The 20,263-nt window shown below is 33.1% G+C and overlaps 4 protein-coding genes and 1 pseudogene across 9 annotated transcripts; 4 read left to right on the forward strand and 1 right to left on the reverse strand.

The window, feature by feature from the left end:
• The first annotated feature begins 121 nt into the window (after positions 1 to 121).
• LOC140968694 (uncharacterized) lies at positions 122 to 2,533 on the forward strand. Of its 2 annotated transcripts, none has more exons than XM_073429735.1 (5): positions 122 to 492; positions 595 to 723; positions 837 to 1,001; positions 1,500 to 1,802; positions 2,121 to 2,292. In XM_073429735.1, exons 1-5 carry the CDS (start codon positions 202 to 204, stop codon positions 2,259 to 2,261), a joined length of 1,029 nt encoding a protein of 342 aa, XP_073285836.1. In that variant the 5' UTR covers positions 122 to 201; the 3' UTR covers positions 2,262 to 2,292. The 2 variants fall into 2 exon arrangements, with proteins under 2 accessions (XP_073285836.1, XP_073285835.1); XM_073429734.1 differs by lacking the exon at positions 2,121 to 2,292 and adding an exon at positions 2,313 to 2,533 and having other exon boundaries at positions 124 to 492.
• Positions 2,534 to 2,730: 197 nt separating this feature from the next.
• On the forward strand, positions 2,731 to 4,239 carry LOC140968695 (B3 domain-containing protein At5g42700-like; annotated as a pseudogene).
• A 277-nt stretch (positions 4,240 to 4,516) lies between these two features.
• On the reverse strand, positions 4,517 to 6,527 carry LOC140968719 (alpha-amylase). Its single transcript, XM_073429790.1, has 4 exons — positions 6,450 to 6,527; positions 6,212 to 6,304; positions 4,985 to 5,806; positions 4,517 to 4,868 (listed from the first exon to the last, which is right to left on the reverse strand). The coding sequence occupies exons 1-4, from the start codon at positions 6,525 to 6,527 to the stop codon at positions 4,617 to 4,619; spliced, it is 1,245 nt and encodes a 414-aa protein (XP_073285891.1). The 3' UTR covers positions 4,517 to 4,616.
• Positions 6,528 to 7,065: 538 nt separating this feature from the next.
• On the forward strand, positions 7,066 to 9,424 carry LOC140968769 (thioredoxin-like 4, chloroplastic). Of its 4 annotated transcripts, XM_073429870.1 has the most exons (5): positions 7,067 to 7,190; positions 8,231 to 8,350; positions 8,428 to 8,895; positions 8,988 to 9,041; positions 9,135 to 9,424. In XM_073429870.1, the coding sequence occupies exons 3-5, from the start codon at positions 8,428 to 8,430 to the stop codon at positions 9,258 to 9,260; spliced, it is 648 nt and encodes a 215-aa protein (XP_073285971.1). In that variant the 5' UTR covers positions 7,067 to 7,190; positions 8,231 to 8,350; the 3' UTR covers positions 9,261 to 9,424. The 4 variants fall into 4 exon arrangements, with proteins under 4 accessions (XP_073285972.1, XP_073285971.1, XP_073285970.1 ...); XM_073429871.1 differs by lacking the exon at positions 8,231 to 8,350 and having other exon boundaries at positions 7,066 to 7,190; positions 9,122 to 9,261; XM_073429869.1 differs by having other exon boundaries at positions 8,231 to 8,895.
• A 95-nt stretch (positions 9,425 to 9,519) lies between these two features.
• On the forward strand, positions 9,520 to 12,687 carry LOC140968818 (pentatricopeptide repeat-containing protein At3g26540). Of its 2 annotated transcripts, none has more exons than XM_073429935.1 (2): positions 9,520 to 12,237; positions 12,332 to 12,687. In XM_073429935.1, exon 1 carries the CDS (start codon positions 9,706 to 9,708, stop codon positions 11,866 to 11,868), a length of 2,163 nt encoding a protein of 720 aa, XP_073286036.1. In that variant the 5' UTR covers positions 9,520 to 9,705; the 3' UTR covers positions 11,869 to 12,237; positions 12,332 to 12,687. The 2 variants fall into 2 exon arrangements, with proteins under 2 accessions (XP_073286036.1, XP_073286035.1); XM_073429934.1 differs by having other exon boundaries at positions 9,520 to 12,244; positions 12,332 to 12,685.
• Positions 12,688 to 20,263: the final 7,576 nt, after the last annotated feature.

Below are 20,263 nucleotides of genomic sequence, written 5' to 3' on the forward strand. Positions count from 1 at the left end.
GCATATAGTAAATGATTTAGTAAATAATGCTTTAGAGGTAAATAAGAAATTAGATCAAATTGGTCGATCAGTTTTAGGCCGAAATCTCAAGAAAAAAAAAAATCATGTAAATTATTATTAGATTGTCAAAATACTCTTCAATTCCACAATGTAGGATGATAAAATCCCAACTTCCACTTTATTTATTTATTAAATTGCATAATGAAGAAGGTAGTGTTGGTGACCGGCGCTTCTGGTTTCTTGGGCGGTAGAATTTGCCATGCCCTCTTTAACCAAGGCTACCACATCAAGGCATTTGTTCGCAAAACCAGCGATCTCTCCAGCTTACCTCAGCCGGCCCACGACGTTGCAACCCGCGGGACTCTTCAACTTGCTTACGGTGATGTTACCGACTACCAGTCGCTTCTTGAAGCTTTCTCAGGTTGCCACGTCATCGTCCACGTTGCTGCCCTCGTTGAGCCATGGCTCCCTGACCCGTCCAGATTCTCTGTCGTAAGCTTCTCCCTCGACTATTTTTTTCTTGGCGATAAAACTGAGTATTTTTCTAAACTCGGCTTTTATCTGACTTTGTTCCATGAGAATCATTTGTCATAGGTCAATGTTGGAGGGCTTAAGAATGTTTTGCGAGCTTATAGAGAGACCGAGGGTGTAGAGAAAATTATCTACACATCATCGTTTTTTGCCTTGGGGTCAACTGATGGGCGTATTGCAGATGAAACCCAGGTGGAGAAAATCGTTTACTGTGAAATTAAGTTAAAGAAAATAATTTTTTTTACTTGGGGTTTTAGAAGGAAAATTAATCTTTGAGGATATTTGTTTGTCGTAAATTTCAATAGATGCATCCTGCCGGGCGTTTCTGTACAGAGTATGAGAAATCGAAAGTAATAGCCGATAAGATTGCTTTAGAAGCTGCAGAAGAGGGGATACCTATAGTTCCTGTTTATCCAGGAGTTATATATGGGCCTGGCAAAGTCACTACCGGAAACGTGGTGGCGCATCTGGTAAAAATTACTTGCGATCTTAGTCCGGTGTAGTGTATGTTATGGACTAGTTGGGCATTGATGACTCCATTTAATCAAAACGGATGATGTTGACACCACCTTGTTTTTCCGAAATGATATTCCTAGGAGATGTATAATGAATTTTATTTTGGAGATGTGGTTGATTATTCTGAAATTTGAGGTGTTAATTTCTGGACTAGTTAAAGTATATTGTATACCAATACTGGAACATGAATGCTATACCTCAACTCATTGTTTAATCAGGAAATATTCGATCCTGTTGTGATTATATTACTCTGGCAGTCACTTTGATTTTTACCATGTGGATGTTAGACCTCGATTCTGTCTTAGTCGTTGTTATGATATGATTGTTAGTACAGTCTTTTAGGTGAAGCTCAGGTAATAAGCTTTGGATGTTCATCCTTGAGGAGTATCTTCTTGTTTCAGGGGACATTTTTTCTCTTTTATAACTGCTTGCTTGCTTATTCTTTCTGTCAGCTTGTGGAACGTTTTAATTGGCGGTTACCTGGTTACGTTGGCCAAGAAAAAGGATTCTCATTCTGCCATGTGGATGATGTAGCACAGGGTCACATTGCAGCAATGAACAAAGGTCGAGTGGGTGAAAGATACCTTCTGACAGGAGAAAACGCATCCTTTAAGGATGTTTTTGATCTAGCTGCGTCCATAACTCATACTGCAAAACCTTCGTTTGGTCTCCCACTTTGGCTTGTTGAAACATATGGATGGTTATCTATTGTTTTCTCCAGATTAACGGGAAAGCTTCCCTTGATCAGTCCGCCGGTATAGAATTTATTGTGTTTCTGTTAACTGTGTTCTTTTTCTCAATTTATTGCGTGTGAACAAATTTCATTTTTGTGAACTTGGAACCCCTACTATCAACAACTTCAGACGCAAAAACAATGCTTGTTCCCCATAAACAAGATGCCTTTTCCAATTGAAGCCATGTAATAACTGAAGTTGGAAATTTTTTAGTTTTCAATTTATAGGCTGAGACCAAATGATCGTATATATTGTTGCGGCTACAATTTATTCCCGTAAGTTTTTGGTAAATACTGGATTTTATCAGGACCTCTGGATTAATTCTCAATTTTATTGCAGATTCTCTTTTCAGAGAAACCATACTGTATGGCAAATACATTGAATGGTAACAATGGTTTGAATTACATAACTCTAGGTTGTATTTGCCAAAGATCTTACTTCTACGAGTTGAGGTGTTCAATAACACTTGGTGTCTTCTGACATGTACGCATGTGGGCTGACTTATACTTGATTTCTGCCCTTGCTTGACAGACTGTAAGCGTTCTTAGGCATCAATGGGCATACTCGTGCGAAAAGGCTAAGGCGGAGCTCGATTATAACCCAAGAACTTTGGAAGAAGGCTTAACAGAGATGCTTCCATGGTTGAAGAGCTTAGGCTTGATTAAATATTAGTAAACATTTCTCGATTCCACATTTAGATACCGTTATCTTTTTACCTCGATGTTGATTGTTCAATGTGTTTGGCTTCTTAATCCTTTTTTTTTTTATTATGAAATCAGAGACTGGTAAACATTTCACCATGTCAACAGATGCTACAAATATTCTTAAAACAAGAATTTATATTGTGGCAGTGTTCAGATAACGAATTTTCACATAACAAATAAGATAAGATATTTTGTGTGAATTAAAAAATGACATATTTACTTAGTTTTTTTTTAAAATTGTTTAAGGAAGTGAGCAAATATGATATAAACAAAGTTTCTTTAAATGATTAGATGTAAAATAAATTTGAAAAGGTGTTTTTGCACCGAGCGTTTTGGTCGGAGGAACTTTTTAAGTACAGGATATTTGTTTGCTCGCTTAATTTTCACAAATCAACATTACTATTTCAATTCTATTCTAATCATTTATTTAATATTCTACTATTAGTTATGTTTCAAATTCTTATATAACCAAAATGCTAAGAACTTTTAAAATATAAAATAATCAGAAAAAATTTCATGAAATAATCTAAAGAGTCAATTAAGAGCTACGCATTTCAAATCAGCAAAATTCTTCTTGCTCATTCCTCCTTGTCTTTCACTCTATTTTCATTAGCTCATTGCGGAATTAAAAAAAAAAAATTATGAACCAGCAAGCGGAAAAAATGGTGAAATATGAGAAAACACGGCAGCAAAGATTGGAAGAAAACAAGAAGAGAATGGAACAACTCCATCTCCGTCTTCTCTCTCAGGCAGTCAAGAATGCTTCATCAAAACTTCTCCAGTTCAGCTCTCTCCCTCTCTGTGTGTTTTCGTATGATTTCATTTTTGTATTGTGTATGTTAACCTCAAATACCCTCTTTTTTTCCATTATAATGAATGGGAAGATGAAGAAAATAAAACCCCGGGTGGCAAGAACTGAGCTTGTTCCTGTAAGAAGATCGAAAAGATTTTCCAGCAAAGCAGTAACCAAATACCAGGAGGTACTGCTGTCCTTTTTCTTCTTCTTTCCTAATCGATTATTTGCTTTTAATTTCGTTATTTTTCAAGAATTTGGATTAAACTTGTATGCCCGGTAGCAGGTTACTGTGTACGAGCGTGTGCTGATTCCTCGAAGGTTCAATCTTGACTTGGGTTGGATAAAATGCTGATTTATGCTAGTTGAAATCACTTATATTTTTCCATACATTTTTCTTATGTTAGTTTGCATGGATTATTCTAGGATAACGAATGGCACAAGGGATATATTGAATCGAGTGTATTATGCATCAGACGAAGCAAGGGGGAGTGCACGATAAAGAAAGCTGAGGAACTGGAATCAACTCTGGGTTCCGATTATCCCTGATTTGTCTGATCAATGCTTCCCTCCCATGTCAGTGGTGGATTTTGACTGGTGAGCTTCGCTATTTTAGTCAGTTCCTTACTCTTAGAATCTGCTCAACTGCCATTTGCTTTTATCATCGTTTTGGGTATCAATTTTGTCGAACACAAGAGTTATTTCATCGAAATAAAATTTAATGATCATTTTCTTGGAATATACAAATTCCAACGGTACAAAGTTTTTGTTATTACATCAAAATATGTTCAATGCCAGTTTTGTATTGAGCGCTATAAGTTGGAGCAGATTCATAATATAGTTAATGCGTGATTTCATGCTATTCCTTCAAATAGAACAAAATTTCTCTTGCTACTGTGTTTAGTCCACTCATACTTGTATATATACCTTGTTTGTAGTAACTCCATGTCGTTACAATGGTTTGCTAGGTGTTTGTAGTAAGGGTGGAGAGCTCTGAGAAGTGTAACAATTTCACGTGTATAAATCTTGTGAAAAAAGCATTGTATCATTTTGTTATGTATGAATTTTTTCTTGTGCAATTTAAGTGAGTTTTCCTCCATCATACCACCCATCCACACACACACGCAGAACTAGAAATGGAGTTGGATCATGTGACAATACACACAGATTTATACACGTGAAATTGAGTTGGATCATGTGACAATACATACACATTGAACTAGAAGTGGAGTTGGATCATGTGACAATACTTCATTTTATTAAAATCCAGTATGTCCACATCACATTGTTTAAGAAAAAGCTGTTTCTTAATGTCTTGCTGAAATCAAACATGTAACACTATTTCTTCTCCCAAACTGCATAGTCATTTCCAGAGGTTGATAACTTAAAATCGGGCGGAATTAGGTTCCCAAGATCCATTTTCGGTCCAATTTTCAAAATAATCTTATTGTCTATTTTTGCCACGTAGAGATCAGAATCAGCAGCCAAAATATCCACTTTACTTGTTGCTACGATGCCATTTCTTGCTCGAATCGCACATAATACAGCAATTTCATCCTTCTTCCCCCAATCAAAGAAGTGGTCATAAAACTGTGTACAAGATAAACGAGTAAATCAACATCATTCATTCAGCTAAGGCATCCTAAATGCAGTAAAAAGAACGAGTAAGTTTTTTTGAATATATATGGCCGCAATGAAAAAATTACCACGGATGGGATTCCAGGATGGGTTAGGATATAAGCATATCCTTGCATGATTTTGTCAGATGGAAATGGCCATAAGTTTTGTGTGGATCCCGTATCATGATTGTCAATAAAAGTGACGGCATTGTTGGGCAAAATGCCTATCAACCCTGGAGGATGCCCATTCGAATCCTTCAATCTCCACAATTCTCCTTGCACAGCAGCTTGAAGTATTCCCTTTGTAGTGAAATCAAAAGCTGTAACACTCCCGCCACCATTCTGAACCCACTGAACCAGTTCGTTCCGATGCCTATCTTGATTATATTCTGGTTTTCCATCCTGTGCATAGGAAAGGGAGTCCCAGAGTTCCCCAACTGCGAAATCTGGGGACGTTTTTTGCATATATATCTTGGTTATGCTGGGAGAATATCCCTTCACAAAATCAAACCTCCATCCATCAAACCCAATATCCGTCTTGAGCCAGTTAAGCCAATCTGATAGATCATTTTGCACCTTTGGATTCAAATGATCAATATCGGGAGCGGGCCCATATCCTTCTCCTGAATCAAGATTCCCATTGCCATCTGAATATTGGGTATCGTCCCTGCAGATGAATGATGGCCCCCAATCGAGTTTATCATCTGGAGTTCCTCCTTCAAAGATGCAGTATATCCCTCTGCCATCCTTTTTCTCAGCAGTTCTGTGGTTTATAACAATATCAGCAAGGACTTTGATGCCCTTCTGATGGAACGAGTGGGTTAATGATTTAAGTTGCCCCCCATTTCCGTACTTTGAAGCATCAAGATCGTATAACCTTCCTGGCAGGTAACCTGCATGATTATCATTTTATATTATGATGAACTAATTTCTAATCTGTATTGAGTCATTAGTCATCAAGCTGTTGCAAAGTTCTGCACAGAGAGGTTTTTACTTTTATAACCACATCATAAACTGTAACATACAAGCTGCGAATATAGACATGGCTCGAAGTCGAACACATGTCACACACACCACATAGTGTGACCAACAACAAACAACATAAAAACAAAAATAAAAATCTTTGGACGCAGATGCAAGACATGTTCAGCAGGGTTTTCCTGCGATGTGATAATTAAATCGTCCACAAAACCCGCGTGATCATGTTTCCATGTGTCAAAAAATAAAACAGTAGAATTTGAGGAGCAAACTAAAAAAGAAAAAGGTGGACTCAACTTGGGGTGCAATTGAATGAGAAGGTGGTGGCAGCCAAACGTGAGTGAATCCAGCACTGGCTATGTCGGGTACGACGTTCATAAGCGAGTTGTACAAGCCCCCTTCCTTGTTGCTTGATTCCCAGTTGAATCCCTGGTGATCCAATCAGCATACGAGCACATGTTAATCTAAAAAAACAAAATGTACGGGTACCCACAAATTCATCAAACTTTATCCACAAGATCATGCAGATGATAATCAAATCAATCAAAAGAAAGATCGAAAAATGTATATACACCTGAAACAATAGAGTAGCAGAGACAAAAGCCGGCAAGAAAGAAAGAAAAAACAGAAGAGACGAAACAAGAGTCTTCATGATTATCGCTTCTTCTTCTTTGGAAACGACTTGATTGATTAATATATACGTTTTAACCGTGATAAAAGCGCATAGAATGATAAGAGTAATAAACTATTATTATTATTCAACTTTCAAATTGCCTAACGCGGTAATAATATTATTAGGTGTAAATGATACGGTTATCATTGACTCGGTGAATTTGAATTTGAGGATTTTAAAGTGCCTTACAAGGTAAGATGTTAGGACCAATGGAATCCGGATATCTCCACACTGATATGATATTGTCCACTTTGAGTTTTTAACCCTCATGGTTTTGCTTTCGGAACCACCCAAAAGACATCATACCAATAGAGATATCATTCCATCTTTATTAATCCATGATTTTTCTCTAGATCTTCAATGTGGACTTTGGTTGCATCCCAACATAAGAGATTACAATTCAACGTTCATTAGGAAAATACTGATTCAAAATATTCTAAAATCAATTTTTAATTGTAAACAATTTAGGGGGTGATATTTGAAATTGCATTAAGTAGTGGGCCAATTTGCTATTAACCATTCAAATCTTTGCCACAGCACCTGCGTATGTATGTATGGATGGTTGTTGTCTTCCAGACTTCCACTCTCTTATCCAAAAAGTTTCGATCTTTTCGTCGATACGCTCAATTGCAGAGATACCCAGTAAGGAAATCTTTCTTTAAACTCTTCCCGCCCAACATTTATGAAGACCCATTGATCAAACATTCCTTTATTTTCCCTCCCGTTTTATGGTCTTCATTCTTGTTTATTCTAATTTCGTTTCGTGTGTATATGGTGAACTGTTCTTGAGTTGAATCAGTTGCATTTGGTTTTATAGTACTACGGCTATATGAAACTTGTTTTCATTATAGCAGTGATAAAGATATGGAGTATTTATATCTACGGTACATTCCCTTAACAATGTATATTAATATGTTCTCCTTGCTTGAACAGTGGACCCGATATTGCATTTAGCTTGAGGGACAGGTTGGGGTTGATTCTATAGATTTAGGGTCAAACGTGCATTTCTAACAAATTTACGCATAAAAGTTCGTTTTTTGGGAGCCAATTGCAGCTTGGTTCCAAATGATAGAGGGATAGTCAAGTTAGCCGGACTCCTAAGAATGATGAAGAACAGAAGAATATAGAATCGAGAGAAGAGATTTTATTTCTGTGAATCCATGAATAATGATCAATGCATTTCTTTTATACTTCAAATTTGAGTATCTACTCCCAACTAACTAACTGCGTCACAAATCACAATGCAATCTTCCCTTTTTACTTTATTAATTGATATGAACTTTATATTTAACTTTTTTCTTGCTTCTCTACTGTGTCATTCTTTGTCGTGTCAATCTACCTCTGCTTTGTGTTGTTTAATCAAGTGACAAATGAGGATCATTTGTATTGGTTTGACCCTTTGGTTATGAAATGGTTTTTATGGAGTAAAATTTGATGATTAGAGAGCATGTTCTTACATGTTGGCCTGTTTATTTTGTACTATGCTCTGTGCTATTTCTCACCATGTCTGTTGCTAATAGCAAGCTTCAATGCATAGAGTGGCGGAGTATTAATTAGATTCCTTCACTTTTAATTGTAAGCAAATTTATGTGATCGATGTGTGCTTCTAAGAGTAACATATGGTCAAGATTTGTTGAGATTTTTACTGACTTGATCTTTTGTTAATTAACTTGTGCCTGCAGATTCTTACTTTCTGATGTTATTTGTTCCGTGTCATAGCAGAATAAATTGCCTTTGCCATCTGAAAGACAGTTCAAACAGACTGATTTCTTGATTTGAAATATCCCCTACTTGTGGAATAAGTATTTTTGTTCATTTAAAAAGTTTTTGCCAAGTTCGAAACATCTGTGGGTACCAAATTTGTTTACTTATCATACAGATGCAACGCATTTTTCATCAGATGGCCCTCGTTAATAATGTTAGAAAAATCAACCTGCAACTAGATTGTCAACATCCAGTTATGTCTGCTGCTTTGTTTTTGGGTAGAAGCATCACGTACTCATGTGACTTGACGACTACAAGTCTACGCCATTCTAGGAGTTTAATCACAGTTGAAACAAAGAAAAATTATACGCCAAGATTTTCTGAAATCAGAAGTATTCTGGATGAGAATGTTGAAGAATTATCCGAAGATGATGAGCTCTGTCCCGTTGACTGTGTTAGAGAGTTTTACACAGATGACGATTTTTTAAGGATTCTCGAAAAGAGCAAAGAATCAAATGCATTAGTAGTGGTGGATTTTTATCGAACTTCATGTGGCAGCTGCAAGTATATCGAACAGGGTTTCACTAAATTATGCAAGGGATCCGGTGATCAGGGAGCTCCGGTAGTTTTTCTGAAGCACAATGTGAGTGTTGCTGCCACGGATTTTCTACTAAACAGGGCCGTTATTTAATCATGAAGTAACTAAAAAGTTTCCTATACTACGTGTGGACTCAGGTGATCGACGAATATGATGAAGAATCAGAGGTTGCTGATCGACTGCGAATACGGGTAGCTCATCTCCTCCTAGCAAAGTTCAAGTTTTTATATATGCATTTTGTCTGATATTTGGGATGTAACAAAGATTAAAGTGATGTGATGCAGAGTGTTCCTCTATTTCATTTTTACAAAAACGGAGTTCTACTGGAGGCATTTCCTACCAGAGATAAAGAACGAATACTCGGTGCCATTCTTAAATACACGTCTCCTGCTTCTCAAGAAGTTGCTTAAAATGTTGTAAAACATACGAACAAAAAAATTTGTATGTGCGTGTTGCTATGTACTCGTATTATATTATACTTGAGCCTCAAAATCACACTTTGTAGGATCATTCGTTGATGGACTCTAAATGATTGCGAAAAATATATATAAAGGTCGACTTGATATTCTAAAACGATGTGCTTCGTGACCCATACCTTTGACTCGATCTGAATTATAAAAATATTATTTTTTATGTCCAAAGTTCTCGGTTTTTCTTGGGAAAAAACTTGAAAAAGAAACATTTATCGTGTATAGCTCAGGTGTTTTATAAATAATTCACTTTATGACTCAACCTGTAATCTCGTCGTGCCTGTAGTATAATTGTAATAGTAATAAAAAATTTATCGAGTATGCCACTGGTGTTTTTAGAAATGGTGACGAAACAAATGGCCGTCCAAATATATTTCCGAATACTATGATTCTCGTATTTGGTATTTCCCTATGTTACATGGGCTCGAATGCCGGATATATAAGCCGACAACTCAACTCAACGGCCACAACTACCACCCCGGGGAACTCCGTTTTGAGGCTCTCCACCAAGGCAGTAACCACCGCCATCCTCAACAACCTACGTCTCGGCCGCCTTCCAAAAGCAGTGGTCATTCTATTCACATCCGATGTCCAGTTACCTTTCTTTCTTTATGCCCATCTCTTCAGAATATGCGCCTCAAATAAGGCGATTATTGAGACCCGGAAAGTTGAATCGCATTTAATCACATCATATCCCCATCCGCCAGTGTTTTTGCTCAACAGGGCAATCGAAAGTTATGGGAAATGCGGTTGTTTGGGGGATGCCAAGGAATTGTTTGATGAAATGCCCCGCAAGAATGGCGGTTCTTGGAATGCGATCATCACTGCGTACACGAGAAATGGATTCGCGGGGCATGCATTGGGTTTGTTTTCAAGGATGTTTGGAGAGGGTGTTTTTGCTAGTGAGATCACGTTTGCAAGTGTTCTTGGTTCTTGTGGCATTGCCTTGGAACTTTGGCTATCTAGGCAGGTGCATGGCCTTATTCTGAAATACGGGTTTGTTGGCAATGTTATATTGGAAAGTTCAATCGTTGATGTATATGGGAAGTGTAGGTTAATGAGTGATGCGAGGAGGATGTTTGATGAAATCAGGAACCCGAATGATGTCTCATGGAATGTGATTGTTAGGAGGTATCTTGATACTGGGGATGGAAAGGAAGCGGTGAACATGTTCTCTAAAATGGTCAGAGCGAAGGTAAGCCCGATGAGTTTTACTTTTTCCAATGCAATTCTTGCTTGTTTGAGTTACGGTGGACTTAGAGAAGGAGCTCAAATTCATGGATTTGCCATTAAGATTAATTTGGAAGAGGATGAAGTGGTTTCAAGTACCCTTATTGGGATGTATGCAAAGTGTGGAGATTTGGGTAGTGCAAGGAGGATATTCAACTTTCCTTGTTCCGATAATCTTATTAGCTGCACTACTATGGTATCGGGGTATGCTGTGAATGGCAAAACCACCGAGGCTCGTGAATTGTTTGATCAGATGACAGAACGGAGTGTAATATCTTGGAATGTGATGTTGGCAGGATACACACGGTCCCTCATGTGGGATAAAGCACTGGATTTTGTCATTATGATGCGTACAAACACTAAAGAAATTGATCATGTAACTCTTGGGTTGATTCTGAATATTTGTGCAGCAATTCCAGATGTTGAATTGGGGAAACAGATCCATGGTTACGCTTACAGGAATGGTTTCTACACCGATCTCTTCGTTGGTAATGCGCTTCTTGACATGTATGGTAAGTGTGGGAATTTGACTCGTGCAAGGATTTGGTTCTACGAAATGAGCCACTTGCGTGATAAGGTTTCTTGGAATGCTTTATTGGCAAGCTATGCTCGCCATGGATTGAGTGAAGAAGCAATGATAATTTTTGGAAAGATGCTAGGAGAGACAAAACCGAGTAAATTCACCTTTGGAACTCTTTTGGCTGCTTGTGCAAATATATTTGCTCTCGAACTAGGTAAACAAATCCATGCATATATGATTCGAAATGGTTATGAGATAGATATCGTGATCAACGGAGCTTTAGTCGACATGTATTCAAAATGCCGTAATATTTTATCTGCCATTAAGATTTTTAATTGTGCGGCTTCAAAGGATGTGATTCTTTGCAATACAATGATTTTGGGCTGTTTACATAATGGACTGAGTGAAAAAGTCTTTGAACTGTTTGAAACAATGGAGAAAGAAGGTATGAGACCGGACCATGTGACCTTTCAGGGTATCTTGCAAGCCAGTGTTTCTGCAGGTCGAGTTGAATTGGGTAGGCAGTATTTTGAGTTAATGAGTGAGAAATATTGTTTGACACAGCAGTTGGAGCACTATGATGCAGTGATTGAGCTATATGGTCAGTATGGATTTATGGATGAACTTGAACTTTTTATAAATAACATGCCATGCAAGCCTACTGCCCCCATCTTGACCAAAGTATTTGATTTTAGTCGAAAGCACAAGTGTGATAGTTTAGGAGAATGGGCATCCAATCATCTCAATGAGTTAAACCCTTTGGTTCCATTTCGATTTGAAAGTTTGGACAGTGGCTAAATAGAGTAAACAAAAATCTTAGCTGTGGACATCAGTCAGATTTGCAATGCAGCATGTTCATAAAAAACTGGACTCGAGCTGGTTGAGCCAGAAGATGATATTAAATCTCTGCATCAGAGCTAATTGGCTAGCTCTTGTGAAGGGAATAAGCTTGAAAGAGGCTTGATTCAGAGTGTGAAACAGGAAACCCTCGAAAAGGAGTATGTTTTAGTAAGTTAGAACATTCTTTTTTGACTTTCATTTATTCCGGGCACTACAAAGACGAAAACAATTTCCTCTGTTCTCTCGACGGCTTGTGAGGCGACAAGAAGGGGTCCTGTTTCTGCTGCAGGAAATCATATCCAACTATATTGCACAGCCTAAATTGCAGTATGGTGTAAGCATTTTCTACTTCACTGCATCTGGATACGAGTGAATTTACATTCGATAGGTTTATTATACTTATTTGCTGTCTTACACGCAGAAGTTGAAAGGGATATCTGCACCTCCTGCATGATCGACCGGATCCTTCGTCTTGACTAGTCTTATTTGGTTTTCCGATGAATCCTACATGTCAAAGAGGCTTCGTGCACTGCATCATATTCGGAATTAATAAATCAAGTAGGATCATTAAATATTTAAGCACAAAAAGTATTAAACAACTTATATTTCCATCGAGTACTTTAACTTTCACTGCCTGCCTCATTATGGTTTTCACTTTCCAACTCGCAAAATAATTATAATGTATCGAGGGGATGAAACATTAAAAGTGTAGCATTATTATTCCGAGTTGGATGTGTTGGCTGTGCATTTCATTGGTTTACAATGTTCTTGATAAATATGAGCATTCGCATTTCGGTAAAGTTTGTTTATGTTGGGTGGCTAATCGATATAAATACAATTATTTTTAATTCATATTTTAGTAACTTGATCTGAAAATATGATAAAAATTCAAGAATGCATTTTGAAATTCGTGAACTTACATGGTTTTGAATATTACAAATAAAACCCATTGGTCACACGTTGTTCTCATTTATATTCGCATTTATTATTTACTGTGTATTTGACTATTCATATATATATTTTTTGATACAGCGTATTTGAATATTAGACTTCAATTTTTTTCACAGACTCGTGGATCTAAGCACCGAAAAGTTCGTGACTTTTTAGCTTAAAAAAACAACTTTGGGCAACCAGCGACTTTGACAAAGGGTTGCCGTATATATATATATACTAGAAAAATGTACGTGTGTTGTACGTGAGCAATTAAATTACTAGAAATATAAATACGAAATTTTTATAATATTTAAATGAATTAAAATATGGCTAATAGCATTTATTAATTGAAATAAACCAAACAAAAAAATCAAAAATCATGATCATAGACGGTATATGAATCGAAGTTATCTTATCTACATGACACACTTTTCAATATATTTCTCGGTTGATTTTGATAACTCAAAAACTCTTTGTCTTAGTTTGTTATAATATACATATAACCATTTTGGTATACTCAGCAAGTATATGATTGTCTTTAACATCTATTATGTTATTTAAAATCATCATTTGGGATCTGACATGCTCGTAGTTTACTTCTCTATCAGGACGTTTTTTCGGTTTTATACATTGTTTTTATCCAGTAATCTTATTTTCCAGATATTTATTTTTATTGTTGAATAATTTTTCAGTTTTTGACAATCATCAGCTATAACTCATAAGAATAAAGTTGTTTTTAGTCGTGATTGGTTTTTACTTGTGACTAAAAGTATACATAACTTATATTATATTCTTCAACAACATAACCAGTGAATGGTGCTGTAATTTCTTCAAACATCGTGCTATTTGTAATATCATTTTTATATATTTAGTATCAATATTATCAACATATAGATATAAGTTTAATAAATTTTTAACAATTATTTCTCAATCAGTGTGAGAAAAAAACTTTAAAATATTTTCAAATGACTATATCTTAGAACTGTGTCATCGTTTAATTTGACGCAATTCAGGAAAGTCATTTCGTTCGTCATTTTTTAGAAGATTTGGAACAATGATTGCGTGCATCATATCATGGGGATGATATAGTTTCAATCTCATAAACAAAACAAATTTTATTCTATCGAGTTTACATTTTGTTTTATAATATTTTATATATTGTGGAACAACATACAAAATTAATTATTGTATTTTAAAAATCTTGAGAATGACACATATAACGTAATTAAGATATGTATATGATATATCATTCAAATATATATATCAAAGTATTTTTCTTATTCAATATCGCATCTAATAATACAACTGTTTAGATTTTATGAACATCTTATAATAGACAAAATTAATTTGATGAAATATTGTATAATTCAATTTGAATTTCACTATTCGGCTAAGTGAATTTATTTGGCGAGTAGTTCTCTATATTACCATCATATATCCCATGAATTAGTTTGTTAGCCATTTTAACTAAAAAAAATAGACAAAAACAACCTCTTAACCACCTCGAAATCTATCGAGATAATATTGGAAGAAATAAAGTGCAACCGACTCAATGTCCCAATTTACTAAAAATGCACAAAATTGATCTATTGTGTCCACAAAACTTTAGAATTGTTCTCATACCATTAAAAAAACAATGAGAATTATACACATATTTTTTTTCATGTAATTTTTTTTCTGAATGAAGAAATTTTTTTTTTGTTTATTCTTTGAGAAATATTGATATTTTATATGGCATCAATTTGTTGCAAACCATGAAGTAGCAGCATAATCATCATATAACCCTTAAAGGTTTACACATACAATTTTCCAATTTTTTCTTCATTTTGCTACATTGAAATTTAAATCTGAATAATTTTTTATCTTAATATTTTGCTTTAAATACGCCTTCAAATATATATGTATATGTTTCATGTAACTTAGTTAGACATAATTTTAAATGTTTAAAAAAATGTGTTTGAATTATATAATACAGAAATATGGACACAGTAATACGCAACATTATTTTTTTTAACATGTTTTTTCATCCACTATGTTCGTCATAAATTTTTTGTTCAAAATTTGATTCATTTCTTAACTACATGTATAAAAAACCAATCAATTATATAATTCACAGAAATCATATATTATTCTCTTCGTAGAACATAAGACCCAAAATATGTGGCTTTGATTGTTGTACTCTCATACATATTTTCATATAAACAATAAGAAAAATAATAGAATATCAGAAAAAGCAATTGCCGCCAACAATACTAAACAAAATGAATTTAAAAAATTCATGACACAAACAACCTCCATAAAAAAATGATAACTCAAAGTTCAAAAATAATTTATTTAGTACAATAACAAAGAAATTGAAGTATATACGAGCGCCAAAAAGCATAAATCACACTCAAATTAAATATTAACTCATATTATTCAAAATTTTTATAAATTTTTCAATATTTTTTTTAAAATAAAGAGAAGACGCCTTATTAACGTCACAGTTTCATAAATATTTTATTTTTTTAAAAAAACACACAAAGGAAAAAATGGTGTCTCAAAATCATCATGAAAAATCCTTTAATAAAACCTTAAGAAATAAAAATATAATACGAAGTTACAAAATTTTCCTTAAATCAAATAAAAATATTAAACAGTTGACAAAATATATCTGGCAACGACAAAAAATATGTTAACTTGTGATACAATTAAAATTTAGAATCATTCATAATCATTTAATTAGAACAAAATCGTATGCCAAAAATCTACTTGATATTATCTCTTTAAACAATTTATCCATGTTTGTCGTCCACCAGATGACTCATAAATCCACTAATTTTTTTAGTACACCTATTAATTTCACAATAAATAATACTACAAAAATAATATAATCAAGCACATAAAAACTCAAATTCAAATATCTTCAATCAATTTAAATAAAAATTTTTGAATAGAGAATATAATAATATTGTACGAATTTTGAATACTAATTTATAGACAGAAGTCTGGAAATATATTTGTCCCAATAAATAAAAAAATATTTTATCTTTTTATTCTGAGATATAAGCTAAAAACGAAGAAACATTTCATCATTTTTAATATTTTCTAAGCCGCTTCAAACTAAGTAATCTAATCAACTGAAAACATGCATCATGTGTTTAAGAATTAACAAAATATCTCAAGGAAAAAAATTAAAAATAATTATTTTTGGGGGATATATGGTTTTGTTTTATATTTTCTTTCGGTGAACAAACAAATCATATAAGGAATTCAAACACAACATGATCAATACAAAAGACATATAACATCAAAACATATAATGCTATGTTAAAAAACTCATCTCATTGCAAGAACACAAAATGATCAAATGAAGCATATTATTTAGTAATATTTATTTAGCAGCATATATATAAAAAAATTGACTAAATAGCTTAAAAACAGTGTTTGGAATAACTTACATACAAAAATTTCTCTCAATCATGTATCTCTATTGACAAATAAAGAGTTTGAAAATATCTTTATTCTAAATGAGAGAAAGAAGTTTTATATATAACCTTAATATTTATTAATAATTTATTTTTATTCAATCCGACTCATCTCCTTTCATGTGCCCATTATTACCTATCATCAATATGGTAGATATTTTTAATGAATTTGACAGAAATGTATAAATTTAGTAATTAAAATTAAATTTAAAAGTAAATTCAAACAATAATTAGTTTGATTGAGTTAAGTACACTATTAATGATCTTATTAAACTAACATTAAAAATGGCTTAAATAACATCATGAACATGACAAATTGTAAAACAAAAAATGGTAAAATGGTAAGGTTACAAATGAAAATCATATATTTAATAGATAATATTTATTTTACATCATATATCGAAAATTGACTAAATAGCTTAAATGTTTATATTGAAATCACCTATATACAAATATTTTCTCTCAATCACATATATTTGTTGATACATAAGTAGTCTTAAAATATCTATATTGTAAATGAAAATAAGATGTTTTATATGACCTTAATATTTTTTAATTATTTAATTGTTTTCAATGTTACTCATCTCCATTCGTCTTCATATTATTACTTTAATGTTCGTAATATTCATAATTTTTTTAATGTATAACATTATGAGAGTGTTTTTCTATTAATTTGATGTCATTGTATAAATTAAAGTAATAAAATTTAAATTTAAAAATAAAAGTAAAATTAAAATAATAAATAGTTTGATTGGGTTAAGTGCTCTATTAATAATCCTATTAAACTAACGTAGAAAATAACTTAAAGAACATCATGAACATTATACAAATTATAAAACAAAAAAGGTAAAATAGTAAGTTTACGAAGTAAAATCAAAATAATAATTAATTTGATTGAGTTAAGTACATTATTAATTATCATGAACATTACACAAATTACAAAAATGGGTAAAATAGTAAGTTTACGAAGTAAAATCAAAATAATAATTAATTTGATTGAGTTAAGTACACTATTAATTATCATATTAAACAAATATGAAAAATGACAATAAACAAAACGGTAAAATAGTAAGTTTACAAATAAAAGTCACATATTTGTAATAATAAAATAAAATAAAATAGATGTTAGTAATATTAGTAATTTTTTTAAATGTTTAACATTATGATAAATTTATAAGTAAAATCAAAATAATAATTAATTTGATTGAGTTAAGTACACTATTAATTATCATATTAAAGAAACATGAAAAATGACTTAAAGAACCCCATGAACATGACAAAATATAAAACAAATGAAAGGATAAAAAATAAAACTCACAAATGAAAGTATTGTACACTATTAATTAACATATTAAATTAACATAGAAAATTACTTAAAAAACCAAATGAACATGACAAATTATAAAATAAATAAAAGGGTAAAAAGGTAAGTTCACAATTCAAACTCATATATTTATAATAGTAATAGATATATATTTGATATGCTGCACACCTACCTTATATGTGCTCACATAGGTGTGTACGGTAAGTGTGCAGTATATCAAAACTGTGCAACTTTTTTTTATGTTGTTGATACGTTGGCTTCTGATAGAAATTGAATATAAAAGAGAAAAAATAAAATTTAAAATAAATATTTTAAATACAAATTAAATCAGTTCATTTGCATTTGGACGAGTATATTTGAAGTTAATAATTACAAATCTATAATAAAAAATTCATTGATTTGTTTAAATAAATTGACTTGACACTAAATTTTAAATTTAAAATAATTAGTTTTTAAATCATTGAATAATTTTAAATTCATCACAATCATTTCAATCCAAATAAAATCTCAGACGTAATCATACAGTTTGGTTATCTTACCATTTGATAAAAAAACATAAAACTAATTTGATAATGTACATAAAATGGGAGACATCCAAAATAAATTGATATGTCTGTCTATCAATAGTACTTAAGTGTTGTGAAAAAGTAAAAATTTACGGTAAAAAGTAAAAATCTCAAACTCTTAAAATTATCACACTACACACTTTATAATATTTTTCTCTCAACTCAATTGTGATTTTCTTCACAAATGAGAGATCTATTTATAGAAAATTTTTACAAATAATCCAAAAATAAAATACATCATTACCTACATCATCACACACTAATTTTCAATATTCAACACCTAATTTTACCTAATTTTCAACATTCAACATTCACATTTTCAACACAAATATTTAACACATTTTTAAATAATTTTTCAACACTTCCCCTTGTGATGATGATCATAATGATTGTATACATTACGTGTTTTTATACTGCCTCGTTAAAAACCTTACTAGGAAAAACCCATTGGGATAAAAACCATAGTAAGGGAAAAAGAGTGCAGTCACGTAAACTCCCCCTCATGTTGACACGAACAATTCTTCACAAATTTCGTAGATTGCGCATCCCAATATTATATATGTGCTTTCTGAATATTGTCGTAGGAAGTGCCTTTGTGAAGAGATCTGATGAGTTTTCACTTGATTGAATGTGACGAACATCAATACATTTATTCTTCTCAAGCTCCTTGGTGAATGCGAAGAACTTAGGAGGAATATGTTTAGTTCTGTCGCTTTTTATGTATCCTTCTTTCATTTGAGCAACACATGCAGCATTATCTTCATATAGTATCACAGGCTTCTCGTCGAATGATAATCCGCATGAGATTTGGATATGTTGAGTCATTGATTTTAACCACACACATTCACGGCTTGCTTCATGTAGTGCAATAATCTCGGCATGATTTGATGAAGTTGTTACAAGTGTTTGTTTCTGTGAACGCCAAGAAATTGCAGTGCCTCCACGAGTAAATACATATCCAGTTTGAGAACGTGCTTTGTGTGGATCAGATAAGTATCCAGCATCGGCATAACCAATTATACTTGGATTAGCATCTTTTGAATACAAAAGTCCCAAGTCTGTCGTTCCTCGTAGATAACGGAATATATGTTTAATTCCGTTCCAATGTCTCTTTGTTGGATATGTGCTAAATCTTGCCAATAAATTTACGGCAAAAGATATATCAGGCCTTGTACAATTTGTAAGATACATAAGGGCACCGATAGCACTTAGATATGGTACTTCTGGACCAAGAATATCTTCATCATCTTCACATGGACGGAATGGATCCTTTTCTATGTTTAATGATCTAACAACCATTGGAGTACTTAAAGGATTTGATTTGTCCATATTAAAACGTTTAAGGATCTTTTCTGTATAATTTGTCTGGTGAACAAATATTCCACATTCTTTTTGTTCAATTTGTAAACCCAGACAATACTTGGTTTTTCCAAGATCCTTCATTTCAAATTCTTCTTTCAAGTATGACACAACTTCTTGAATTTCCTTATTTGTTCCAATGATGTTTAAATCATCAACATATACAGCAATAATTACGCATCCGGATGTTGTTTTCTTAATGAAAACACAAGGGCATATTGAATTATTTACATATCCCTTTTTCATCAAGTGATCACTTAGCCTATTATACCACATTCTGCCGGATTGCTTCAACCCATATAATGATCTTAGTAATTTCACAGAATAACATTCTCTGGGTTTTGAACTTTGTGCTTCAGGCATCTTAAATCCTTCAGGGATTTTCATATATATATTACTATCAAGTGATCCATATAAGTAGGCTGTAACAACATCCATAAGACGCATTTCTAAATTTTCAGATACTGCCAAGCTAATCAAATACCGAAACGTAATTGCATCCATCACAGGAGAATACGTTTCTTCATAATCAATTCCAGGCCTTTGAGAAAAACCTTGTGCAACAAGTCGAGCTTTATATCTTACTATTTCATTTTTCTCATTTCGCTTTCGAATAAAAACCCATTTGTATCCAACAGGTTTTACACCTTCAGGTGTAAGGACTATAGGTCCAAAAACATTACGTTTATTTAGCGAATCCAATT

Source organism: Primulina huaijiensis, unplaced genomic scaffold, assembly GCF_012295235.1.
Source record: "Primulina huaijiensis isolate GDHJ02 unplaced genomic scaffold, ASM1229523v2 scaffold37775, whole genome shotgun sequence".
Classification (NCBI taxonomy): Eukaryota; Viridiplantae; Streptophyta; class Magnoliopsida; order Lamiales; family Gesneriaceae; genus Primulina; species Primulina huaijiensis.

Coding starts and splice junctions, on each gene's coding strand:
- LOC140968818 (XM_073429935.1), top strand. CDS start 9,706: ATGATTCTCGTATTTGGTATTTCCCTATGTTACATGGGCTCGAATGCC.
- LOC140968694 (XM_073429735.1), top strand. CDS start 202: ATGAAGAAGGTAGTGTTGGTGACCGGCGCTTCTGGTTTCTTGGGCGGT. Junction 1,002..1,499: donor GAAACGTGGTGGCGCATCTG/GTAAAAATTACT, acceptor TCTTTCTGTCAG/CTTGTGGAACGTTTTAATTG. Junction 1,803..2,120: donor TTCCCTTGATCAGTCCGCCG/GTATAGAATTTA, acceptor ATTTTATTGCAG/ATTCTCTTTTCAGAGAAACC.
- LOC140968769 (XM_073429868.1), top strand. CDS start 7,095: ATGTATGTATGGATGGTTGTTGTCTTCCAGACTTCCACTCTCTTATCC. Junction 7,191..8,427: donor CTCAATTGCAGAGATACCCA/GTAAGGAAATCT, acceptor CTTATCATACAG/ATGCAACGCATTTTTCATCA. Junction 8,896..8,987: donor TAGTTTTTCTGAAGCACAAT/GTGAGTGTTGCT, acceptor GTGTGGACTCAG/GTGATCGACGAATATGATGA.
- LOC140968719 (XM_073429790.1), bottom strand. CDS start 6,527: ATGAAGACTCTTGTTTCGTCTCTTCTGTTTTTTCTTTCTTTCTTGCCG. Junction 6,305..6,449: donor CTGCTACTCTATTGTTTCAG/GTGTATATACAT, acceptor TTGGATCACCAG/GGATTCAACTGGGAATCAAG. Junction 4,869..4,984: donor ATCCTGGAATCCCATCCGTG/GTAATTTTTTCA, acceptor TCTTGTACACAG/TTTTATGACCACTTCTTTGA.